The sequence below is a fragment of the Salmo trutta genome, chromosome 25, assembly GCF_901001165.1.
Source record: "Salmo trutta chromosome 25, fSalTru1.1, whole genome shotgun sequence".
NCBI lineage: Eukaryota > Metazoa > Chordata > Actinopteri > Salmoniformes > Salmonidae > Salmo > Salmo trutta.
Window position 1 is genome coordinate 16,797,911 of NC_042981.1, and position 12,435 is coordinate 16,810,345.

Genomic DNA, 12,435 nt, shown 5'->3' on the forward strand with positions numbered 1-12,435 from the left:
ACTTGACACAGAGCGAGCTATGGTGGAATGGACCCAGAATTCTGACATCACCCAATCAGTCCGAGGAGACTGATGATAACAAGGTTCCAGAAGAGGTAAATACAGAACTCAAGTCCAGTTGCCAGGTTACTGTACAACTCGCAGCAAACAGCACAGACATCACTGAACCTGTGTTGGAGCTTGAAAGGTACAGCAAACTGAAAAGAGTGTTCAGAGTCACCGCCTGGATAAAGTGATTCATAGCCAATGCTCGTACAAACATAAAGATGCAAGGTGAACTGACTGCTGACGAACTGTTCGATGCAGAAAAGTACTGGATCAAGGTATCACAACAACAGAGTTTTGGACAGGAGATCAAACTACTGAAGGCAGGAAAAAGCCTAAACAATGACTGTAAAATCAGAGAACTGAAACCGTTCTTGGACGAACACGAACTACTCAGTGTAGGAGGAAGACTGCAACAGTCCAACTTGACATTCAGAGAGTAGCATCCATGGGTTCTGCCCAACAAGTACAGATACTCAGAAATGCTGATACAGTACCACCATGAGAAGGTGATGCATTCTGGAGCAAGAGACACTCGTACAAATCAGAGAGCGATACTGGATCTTGCATGCTAGGCAGCTAGTCAAGAGCACAGTGGCAAGATGTATAGTGTGCAAGAGATTCAAGGCAAGGGCCGGACAGCAGGTCACTGCGCCTTTACCAAAAGACAGAATAACTGAATCCCCACCATTCGAAGTCACAGGTGTGGATTTTGCAGGACCACTCTATGTGAAAGAAAATGGTTCTGTGAAGAAGTCATACATTGCACTGTTCACTTGTGCTGTAACCAGAGCAGTGCATTTGGAACTGGTCTCAGATCAGTCAACAGAGACATTCCTGTTAGCTATAAAAATATTCATCTCAAGGAGAGGATTATGCAAGGTAATCTACTCAGAAAATGCAAAAAACGTTCAAGAGAGCTGATCAGGACTTGAAAGAGCTGTGGAAGGCAATCAAAGAGCCCCAACTCCTGGTGTTCTTCTCAGAAAGGGGCATCACCTGGAGGTTCATCGCCGAGCGAGCAGCCTGGTGGGGCGGATTCTTGGAAAGACTCGTCAGGTCAGTGAAAACATGCCTGTGAAAGGTTCTTGGGAGAGCTTCACTTAACTTTGAAGAGATGTGCACAGTCCTGACAGATGTTGAAGCTATTCTAAATTCTAGGCCTCTGACCTTCGTGCACAATGAAGTGGATGAACCACAACCCCTGACCCCAGCACACTTCCTGGTGGGTAAAAGAATAACCTCTTTGCCTCCAAAGCCATTTCCAGCTGACACTCAACACCCAACGCTAAACAAGGAGGAAATGACACGCAGATGGAAGTACAGGCAGAGACTTGTGACCAGCTTCTGGAACAGTTGGCAAAGAGACTACTTGCTGGATCTAAAGTCAGCACACCACTGTGACACACCACAGCCCACCCCACTGAAAGCAGGTGACGTTGTACTCATTGGAGAAGATAACACACCCAGACAAAGCTGGAAACTAGGAAAGATTGAGGAACTGTTTCCAGGCAGAGATGGCCTAGTTAGGTCATGTTCAGTTCATACTGCTTCAGGGACTTTGTTGAGGAGACCTATTCAGTTGATATACTGCTTAGAGATTTAGATGAACACAGTTGTTCATCGGAGGGGACGATGTTGTAACTTTAATGGGTTACAGAGTTAATGTTTAAGTTAATTCATTAAGCTGTACCTAAAGATATTTTCATTAGAGTTATTTACATATGTAATTGTATTCGAATTTGTGTGTTGGAGATTGAGAGAACTACATACATATTTTGTTGTATTGCTTAGTATTGGATTACGCTTTTGACTGTAAGTTCCAGAATGCCTTGCGACAGGAGGTAGAGAGATATCGCGCCAGTTGTGACAAATTATTATCCTGACTTTTCGCTAGCAACTAACTTTTATTGTTTGTAGAATCTAAAGTTGTTAAAATTTTTACGTGAACCAGTATTATTACTAAAAGAAGCTTTCATTTCAAACCCGACGTCCCGAGTCATTACTTTGAAGATAGTTATTCTATAATGTAAGGCTGAACAAGGAGAGAAGGAAGAAGGGAAGGAAGGAGGGCAGGAAGATACTTTTGAGAATCCATTGCATCAGCATGCTCAAGATTGATATGTTCTAAAATATTTAAGACGCTTCATACATTCTTGCAAAAACACAAAGTAGTCAATTGTGTCAACAGTGCTCCCTCCTTTGTTTTTTGATTTGACTAGCCCCTCCTCCTCCCCTCCTCTCCTCTTACCATGGTCCAGATCTCATGTTTACATAGTGATTTGGTTACTGAGATTGACATATAATTACATCAAGTCCAACAGTCAAGCCAAAAGCAAAGCAAACAGCCAGTGCATGGAAATCATGTTTTGACATAGCTGGTTGCCTTCTGCATTTCATAGACATCAATTTATTCTGTCATGGTTGGGATGACACTTTCCTTTTTCCCCCTTTAAAGCTGATGCACTTAGAAATGCTATGCATATTTTAATATGAAGGCCTGTGCCCAGAAGACCGTATATTGATTATATTAAAACTTATTTTGCCATATAACATTATATCTAGTCCTACTTGATATGCTAACTGTATTACCATATAACTACAATGTAGAGCTGTCAAAATGGATCTCCTTAATGTCTTGAAGCCATGCCATGTACGTCAACATTGGCTGTTTGACAACAATGACTGTCAGATCGTAATGTGTTCAAATAAAGTTTGGCATATACAATGCCACGGAGTGAGAACATGGAGCAAAACGTACAATGTTCAAACATGCCTTTGCTTTGATTCTGATCATATTGTAGACTGAATACGACAGAAGACACAGAAGACAGATCAACCGTATCAGTCTCTTATCACGGACCCAGACGCTAGTAGCTACCTTGGCAACAAGCTGAAAGAAAGCACACTTTATTTCCCCCAAAAGTCTGCTATTCTATTCCAAAAGCCTAGAGGAGCTTAAAGACACGCTACACGTGTTTGTTGACTGACTTTGTCTTTGGTCTTTGTGGCTGGAGAGGCCATTACCCAGAACCAGGCCAGGCTTCACAGGGCACCCCGCAACACTAGAAGGCATGTCTAGTCATGGTACAATGAGCAGAACCCACCTGCATGGTGACTAGCTGTCCAGAGCTGGCAGCAACACATAACACACTATCCCTGATGCTACAGTTGAAGTCAGAAGTTTACATACACTTAGGTTGGAGTCATTTAAACTCGTTTTTCAACCACTCCACAAATTTCTTGTTAACAAACTATAGTTTTGGCAAGTCGATTAGGACATCTACTTTGCGCATGACAGAAGTCATTTTTCCAACAATTGTTTACAGACAGATTATTTCACTTATAATTCACTGTATCACAATTCCAGTGGGTCAGAAGTTTACATACACTAACTTGACTGTGACTTTAAACAGCTTGGAAAATTCCAGAAAATGATGTCATGGCTTTAGAAGCTTCTGATAGGCTAATTGACATCATTTGATTCAATTGGAGGTGTACCTGTGGATGTATTTCAAGGCCTACCTTCAAACTCAGTGCCTCTTTGCTTGACATCATGGGAAAATAAATCAGCCAAAAATTGTAGACCTCCACAAATCTGGTTCATCCTTGTCTGGTTCATCCAAACGCCTAAAGGTACCACGTTCATCTGTACAAACAATAGTACGCAAGTATAAACACCATGGGACCACTCAGCCGTCATACCGCTCAGGAAGGAGACGCGTTCTGTCTCCTAGAGATGAACGTACGTTGGTGCGAAAAGTGCAAATCAATCCCAGAAGAACAGCAAAGGACCTTGTGAAGATGCTGGAGGAAACAGGTACAAAGGTTTCTATATCCACAGTAAAACGAGTCCTATATCAACATAACCTGAAAGCCTGCTCAGCAAGGAAGAAGCCACTGCTCCAAAACCACCATAAAAAAGCCAGACTACGGTTTGCACATGGGGACAAAGATTGTACTTTTTGGAGAAATGTCCTCTGGTCTGATGAAAAAAAATTATAAATGTTTGGCCATAATGACCATCGTTATGTTTGGAAGAAAAATGGGGAAGCTTGCAAGCCGAAGAACACCATCCCAACTGTGAAGCATGGGGGTGGCAGCATCATGTTGTGGGGGTGCTTTTCTGCAGGAGGGACTGGTGCACTTCACAAAATAGATGGCATCATGAGGCAGGAAAACTAGGTGGATATATTGAAGCAACATCTCAAGACATCAGTCAGGAAGTTAAAGCTTGTTCGCAAATGGGTCTTCCAAATGGACAATAACCCCAAGCATACTTCCAAAGTTGTGGCAAAATGGCTTAAGGACAACAAAGTCAAGGTATTGGAGTGGCCATCACAAAGCCCTGACCTCAATCCTATAGAAAATGTGTGGGCAGAACTGAAAAAGCGTGTGCGAGCAAGGAGGGCTACAAAGCTGTCTCAGTTACACCAGCTCTGTCAGGAGGAATGGGCCAAAATTCACCCAACATATTGTGGGAGGCTACCCGAAACGTTTGACCCAAGTGAAACAATTTAAAGGCAACGCTACCAAATACTAATTGACTGTATATAAACTTCTGATCCACTGGGAATGAGATGAAAGAAATAAAAGCTGAAATAAATCACTCTACTATTATTCTGACATTTCACATTCTTAAAATAAAGTAGCTTCCCTGTGGCTCAGTTGGTAGAGCATGGTGTTTGCAACGCCAGCATGGTGTTTGCAACGCCAGGGTTGTGGGTTCGATTCCCACGGGGGGCCAGTACAAAAAAAATGTAATGTATGAAATGAAAATGAAATGTATGCATTCACTACTGTAAGTCGCTCTGGATAAGAGCGTCTGCTAAATGACTAAAATGTGATCCTAACTGACCTAAGACAGGGAATTTTTACCAGGATTAAATGGCAGGAATTGTGAAAAGCTCAGTTTAAATGTATTTGTCTGAGGTGTATGTAAACTTCCGACTTCAACTGTATATGATAGATGTGCAGGTGTGTGTGTGTGGGGGAGTGCACTTCAAATCTGTGTGTGTGTGTGTGAGATGTACAAACATTGCTCATTGAGAAAAGAGGGTGAACTATCTTTTTCTGAATTTTGGATCCTATGTAGACCTATATCAACCAGACTCACCTTTGGATACTGGTATGTTTCTAAAACATAGATGGTTGAAAGGAACAAGTTTAAAAGAACAAACCCCAAACCTTTCCGCTACGGTCAAAATCCCCAACACCATGACCGCATGGGCAAGTTAATAACAACCAGCTCTGATGCCCAACATCCAGGCATCCATTTTATTAATATTTTAGAAAAGCCTTACAGGCATATGAATCAATTGATTATGTCTGAAACGCTACCAAACGCAGCTCATGAATAGCACACATGGTTTCTGCCAAAAATGTGTGTCAATCACGCTACCGCGGCAACAGCTGTGTAATTACAGCTGGTCCACGTCTAAAACAGCCACAACACCACATTCAAAGAACATCCCAAACTACACATTATATGGACCAGTATGAACTTCACTTTGATCTTATAAAAAAACATTCTGACTTTACCCTCGTCTCCTGCAAAGAAAGTAAATGAATGTACAGTACGTAGGCTGCTTTGAATTAGCATGACACAATTTACACCCCAGGATTTTTTAAATGAAACATATACAATTACTAACAAATATGCTTCATTATTTAGGCTATTTATTCACAAGTCTTAACGTAAATGAATATAAAAGTAGTTTGATGTACATGCAGTCTTTTGAATGCCTATAACAGGCTGGTGTGGGGTAGAGCGTAGCTCAGTGGAAATGGCCCAAGGCAACATTACAGTACTCTTGAAGTGGGGTACTGTAGGTTAGTTAATCTAGGTGAAAATCAAACCAATCATAAAACCAGTCAGTTGATTGTATTAAACACCTCAGTAAAATAATCACCATTACTACAGGTGGACATAGCAGTTGTATTTCAAGTAAGATCAACATTTTTAGAATACTTTAGCTATGCTTGATTGGGCTTGTCTGGTGCAATAAAACCAATGGAATAGTTTCAAAAAGTGCAACGCCGCTCATCTGTACACTCCAGACAGACTCAAGCAAACACTAAAAATATTTTGGGAAAAAAACAAATACCACTTGAACCCAGGTCGAAAGTTCCTCAGACTACAATTTCAGGAAACACATTAGTTGTGTTATTTTTGGCAGACAAAGAAAGAAACATGTGGAAGAAGAGGAAGAAAAAATGAAAAGAAAGCCGTTGAAATAATGGTAGGGGTACTGAGAAACAGCTAAATAATTCATATAACTTTACAATCTGAGGGAAAAGTAGGTCAGAATAAACAAAGAGTAAAACACATCAAAGGAAAAAAAATTGCAACAAAGTCATAACGTAGTAGCTACCATATACCAGGAGTAAGCTCATGCAATGTTCATAGGGCATCAGACAGACAGAGCACGCTCAAATCACCACTTTGGAATACAGAGGAAGAGGAAGGAGGAAAAACCCATCCCAAACACTTGTAGGAAGGTGAACTGGGGAGGCAACACACACAGCTAACATCATATAGTCATCCCAAATCAATACAAACATGGTTGAACACCCTGCCTTGAGCCTCCCTATACCCCTGCAAATGTGTCATATAGCTGCTGCTCTTGCTGCTTGGCTTTGTCTGCCAACAGGGCCAACCTGAGCATGCCTATCTATACACACTTCAGGGTGTGACTAAGCTACATTGCATACAACTATAATGTCCATTATGTATTGTTTGTTTGTTTTTTCTTTAGTTGTTTTGTGTTCTTCTCGTCTGTCATTGGTCTTTGTTTTCATTGTTTCATGTTATTATAAGTAAAATGTATATTCTATTTTAAAAGTATTCTGTCCAAGTGCTTTTCAGTGGTGTGTTAACTACAGTGCCCTCCATAATTATTGAGACAGTGATGGACAGTGATTTGTTTTTATTTTGTCTCTATACTGTTTGAAATCAAACAATGACTGTGAGGTTAAAGTGCAGACTGTCAGCTTTAATTATTTTGGGGTATTTTCATCCATATCGGGTGAACCGTATAGAGATTTTGTACATGGTCCCCCCATTTTAGGGGACCGAAAGTATTTAACTTATATGTCTATTAAAGTAGTAAAAAGTGTAGCAAAAAATGTTTGGTCCCATATTCATAGCACACAATGATTACATCATGCTTGTGACTACAAATGTGTTGGATGCAAATAAAAGCATAATGTTTATAAACACCTGTACATTAATGTGAATGTTACCATAATTATGGATAATCCTGAATGAATTATGAATAATGGTGAGTGAGAAAGTTAGACACACAAATATCATACCTCCAAGATATGCTAACCTCTCCCTATTACATTAACACGGGAGGTGAGCTTTCTGGGGGGGTGTATAATGTGATATTTGCACGTCATTGCGTGCTGTAGTCATTGCGTGCTATGAACATGGGACCACATATGGGACTACATACTTAACTTTTTACTACACATATGTGAATTTGTCCCAATAATTTTGGTCTCCTAAAATTGGGGGACTATATACAAAAAGTGCTGTAATTTCTAAACGGTTCACCCAGTATGGATGAAAACACCCTCAAATGAAAGCTGACAGTCTGAACTTTAACCTTACAGTCCTTGTTTGATTTCAAAACCAAACATTTGGAGTATAGAGCCAAAAGAAGAAAGAATCCATCACTGTCCCAATGATTACGGAGGGCACTGTACATATAACAAATACACAAGCATGACAAAGAAATTATAATAATTGAGAGCTTGTTTAGCGTTGTCAAGCTGGTGACATGACAATACCATTCTGTATAGCAGGTTCAACAATGGACTGTTTTCAGAGCACCACTGCCTCCTTGGGTTCCTAACATAATCTACACCCATAGTAGTGACTCCTATTAACAGTCCATCAAATGTCTCTCCTTTATTCTCAGGACTGACCTATGACCTACCCCCGACAACAGACGAGTGTCTAAACGGCATCATTTAAAAAAAACACACACGGATTGGCTCTTGACATGCTCTAGCTAAGATTTCACTTATACACTCCCTCCTAGAAAGATATTTCAGCAGGCCACCTGCCACACGGTATATTCGAGTCCAGTCTTAAGGCCTGTCTCTCTCTCTCTTCAATAGATAGCTTCACTTACTTCGTACAACAGCAGGTTGGTTTCTAGAGCTGGGGACAGACATGGCTTTAAAACACAATGGAGGAGGTCAGGTGGTGGTCCATTATATCAAACTGGGGGCCCTTGTCTGTCAGGTGAAAATAGGCAAACACAGAAAATTGGAGACCAAGGACCATTCTGAATAGAAATCAAATCATTAAAAACGGTATATTATACCTACAAATCACAGGAGGTTGGTGGCACCTTAATTGGGGAGGACAGGCTCATGGTAATGGCTGGAGTGGAATGTTATCAAAAACATCAAACACATGGTTTCCATGGTTTCCATGTGTCTGATGCCATTCAATTCGCTCCATTCCAGCCATTATTATGAGCCGTCCTCCCCTCAGCAGCCTCCACTGCTACAAATGCTTCATTGACGTACCATGAATGTTATAAAGTAGACAGCACCACCACTACCATGTACAGCAACATCTACTGCTAAGCTAAGGGCTAACATGGACACTCAGCCCTTACTGAAGTGTAGTAATGGTGACAGGTACTGAGACAGAAAATGAGGGACTCATTCTTATCTTCCTGCACCTCATCAAGGCCGATAGCTCAATCCCTGTGTGCTGTTGTCTAGGGGCGGAAGGGTGTGTGTCAGATTTGAGGAGAGGGGCGAGGTGGGGATCAGGGGAGAGTGGAGTGGACTGCTAGTTCACCTCAGAGAGCTTGGTAAACGAGAAGAGACAGGTGTGCTGGGGAACCTGTGCCGCAGGTGGCCATCCTTCTCACCAACAGCCATTTATCTCAATTTCACCCTGAGCTGCAAACCGCTTACAACTCACATTCGCTGTCCGGCCCATACGTTCAGACGCCATTTAAACTAATCATGGTGGCAGAATGGGGCCTAGCTTCATCAGCATAGAGAAACCCATCTAAACCTAGCTACCTACCGCATAGTATACACAACTTTAAAGGCAGACACACACACACACACACAGTGTTTCTCTTCATCTCAGCTGGAATGTGGCTGCTACTTAGGCTGACTAAGAAGCCATTATGCTAGTGACTACTCTCAATAGCCAGATAGAGAACATGAGGAGCTGTAGGAAGCAAAAGCCAAGGTGTGCTAGTACTCATCTGGAACCTCAGTATCCATGACCTAGAGAAACAGTCTGAACATGTGCTGCAGTTTCTGCTTCCCGTCATGTGGGCCCTACTCAAAATGTGTGTGTAGACCTACAGGAATGTAGTGTGTGTACTGTTCTGGGGTGTAGGACTACAGGAATGTAGTGTGTGTACTGTCCTGGGGTGTAGACCTACAGGAATGTAGTGTGTGTACTGTCCTGGGGTGTAGACCTATAGGAATGTAGTGTGTGTACTGTCCTGGGGTGTAGACCTACAGGAATGTAGTGTATGTACTGTCCTGGGGTGTAGGACTACAGGAATGTAGTGTGTGTACTGTTCTGGGGTGTAGGACTACAGGAATGTAGTGTGTGTACTGTCCTGGGGTGTAGGACTACAGGAATGTAGTGTGTGTACTGTCCTGGGGTGTAGACCTACAGGAATGTAGTGTCTGTACTGTCCTGGGGTGTAGACCTACAGTAATGTAGTGTGTGTACTGTCCTGGGGTGTAGACCAACAGGAATGTAGTGTGTGTACTGTCCTGGGGTGTAGACCTACAGGAATGTAGTGTGTGTACTGTCCTGGGGTGTAGACCTACAGGAATGTAGTGTGTGTACTGTCCTGGGGTGTAGACCTACAGGAATGTAGTGTGTGTACTGTCCTGGGGTGTAGGACTACAGGAATGTAGTGTGTGTACTGTCCTGGGGTGTAGGACTACAGGAATGTAGTGTGTGTACTGTCCTGGGGTGTAGACCTACAGGAATGTAGTGTTTGTACTGTCCTGGGGTGTAGACCTACAGTAATGTAGTGTGTGTACTGTCCTGGGGTGTAGACCAACAGGAATGTAGTGTGTGTACTGTCCTGGGGTGTAGACCTACAGGAATGTAGTGTGTGTACTGTCCTGGGGTGTAGGACTACAGGAATGTAGTGTGTGTACTGTCCTGGGGTGTAGACCTACAGGAATGTAGTGCGTGTACTGTCCTGGGGTGTAGGCCTGTCTGCCTGTTTGTAAGGCAGCACATAAGGGTTGTAGGCCTGTCTGCCTGTTTGTAAGGCAGCATATAAGGGGGTGTAGGCCTGTCTGCCTGTTTGTAAGGCAGCACATAAGGGGGTGTAGGCCTGAGACTAGCCTCATAATACATACCGACTGTGATGAGCCATTAAGAAGTGCTTTTTTCTCAAAGTGTTACATCAATAAATCCCCTTTATTCAGGCCGACAGTAATCCTGCCCTCACCCCTGTGCTGTACATCAGAGGGAGGGAGGGAGAGAGAGCTAGAGGAATTATGCTCCATGTTTATTTCCTAATGTGTAAGCCTAGGTCTTTAACTACAAAGGATCTGAAAGAGGGGAGAACTGAAAAGACTTCTGAAGCTGTAAGACGTAGAGACGTTGTCTCAGAGGAATATGTCAAAACTCAACTTCCCACAATTGCACTGACTAGTCACCCACTATGAAGCCTTTTATCTTCCCCAGTTTGACAACACAGAGCAGGTTGCCCTGTTTTATAAAGGGACAGTCAGTGTTCCCCTGAGAGGTGTATCATTTATCAACGCTCAAAGCCATAAAGCCAGGTCAAATAAGAGTATTACTGTCTACATACTGTATTGTCTTTGGATGGCAAAGGAAGAGAGGGAACCTTAATTTGAACTGTAGTTACCTAGACGAAATATAGCTAACTCCCCTTAGATCAATTAACTCAATATCAGAAATAATATAAAAGCAAAATTACATAAAAAATGAAAATTACATAAAAAGCTCCTGTGTAAAATAAGAAAGTGTCACGCCCTGATCTGTTTCACCTGTCTTTGTGCTTGTCTCCACCCCCCTCCAGGTGTCGCCCATCTCCCCCATTATCCCCTGTGTATTTATACCTGTGTTTTCTGTTTGTCTGTCGCCAGTTCATCTTGTTTGTTCAAGTCTACCAGCATTTTGTCCTTAGTCTCTCTTTTCTCGCCTGACCACTGCCTGTCTCTGAGCCTGTCTGCCGCCCTGTACCTTTGCTCCACCTCTGGATTACTGACCTCTGCCTGACCTGACCCTGAGCCTGCCTGCAGTCCTGTACCTTGGCCTCTGCTCTGGATTATGGACCCCTGCCTGCCTTGTCCTGTTGTTTGCCTGTTACAATAAACATTGTTACTTCACACAGTCTGCATTTGGGTCTTACCTTGATTCCTGATAGAAAGAACATTACGACAAACTTCCTGGGGCATTGCTAATTATACATGCCATTCTATGCTGTTCAAAATCCACCATAAAATAGCTTATTGACAACATGTCAAAAACTACAGAAGCTAACATAATTTCTTTATAATAATAGCGATACCCAAGTGCATCTAGGCCACAGTTTTGGTTCATTTCCTCTACTCTTCCAGCCAGTAAAGTGGAGTTAAGTTGATTTTTACACAAGCTGGCATCCTTAACCATGTTGTCTCTCTAACCAGACCAGAGAGGGAGGTAGCTGGTAGTAGTAACAGTATCTGAGCTGTGGCCTGGTCTGCCCCTGACCAGAAGGAAGAAGGGAAGACAGAGAAGGTAAGGGGGGGGGATTACCATGGTGATGAGGTATGTTGTTGCCCTCCTCCAAGGTGGAGTGTCTTGGGCCTAGAGGCTGAACAGGAGCTGGTATTAGCAGGCCTCTCCCAGTAAGGGTCGCTGTGGAGAAACAACGTGAACATCTCTTAAAGCCTATAAGGAGAGAAGAACAGTATGGACCACAGCCATATATACACAGTACATATATGGAAATATGTATATAATGTATGTACTGTATATATACACAGTATAAATGGTTCTGGGGTGAGCCCCGCTTTTCTCTCCCCTCAAAGTCCAGAAAGATCATATATTACACATACTGATCTAAAGCAGATAGAACATGCAGTTCTAATTTCAGGTTGTCACATTTTTCACAGTATTCAGTAATTATCTTTTTTCTAAATGATACTGTACTACTAGAGAAAATGTAATGTATGCAAGCATGCAAACATTTCCAACCAACAGTTACATGAAAACATAGTGTGGGATGTGGATGGGTTGATTTAGTCATGTAGAACCATACATTTGAGCCAGTTTGCAACAGCAGGAAAAGAATACTGCAATAACAATTATATAACAAATACTGCAATAACAATTATATAACAAATACTGCAATAACAATT

At 42.2% G+C, this 12,435-nt stretch overlaps 1 protein-coding gene across 1 annotated transcript in view; it reads right to left on the reverse strand.

Moving 5' to 3' along the window:
- Positions 1–12,435, reverse strand: part of LOC115162074 (neuronal PAS domain-containing protein 3-like) — a 320,867-nt gene that overhangs the window by 286,372 nt on the left and 22,060 nt on the right. Inside the window, exon 2 of the mRNA XM_029713023.1 lies at positions 11,831–11,932. Coding sequence (XP_029568883.1) covers positions 11,831–11,932 — 102 coding nt within the window. The remainder of the gene's footprint in view (positions 1–11,830; positions 11,933–12,435) is intronic.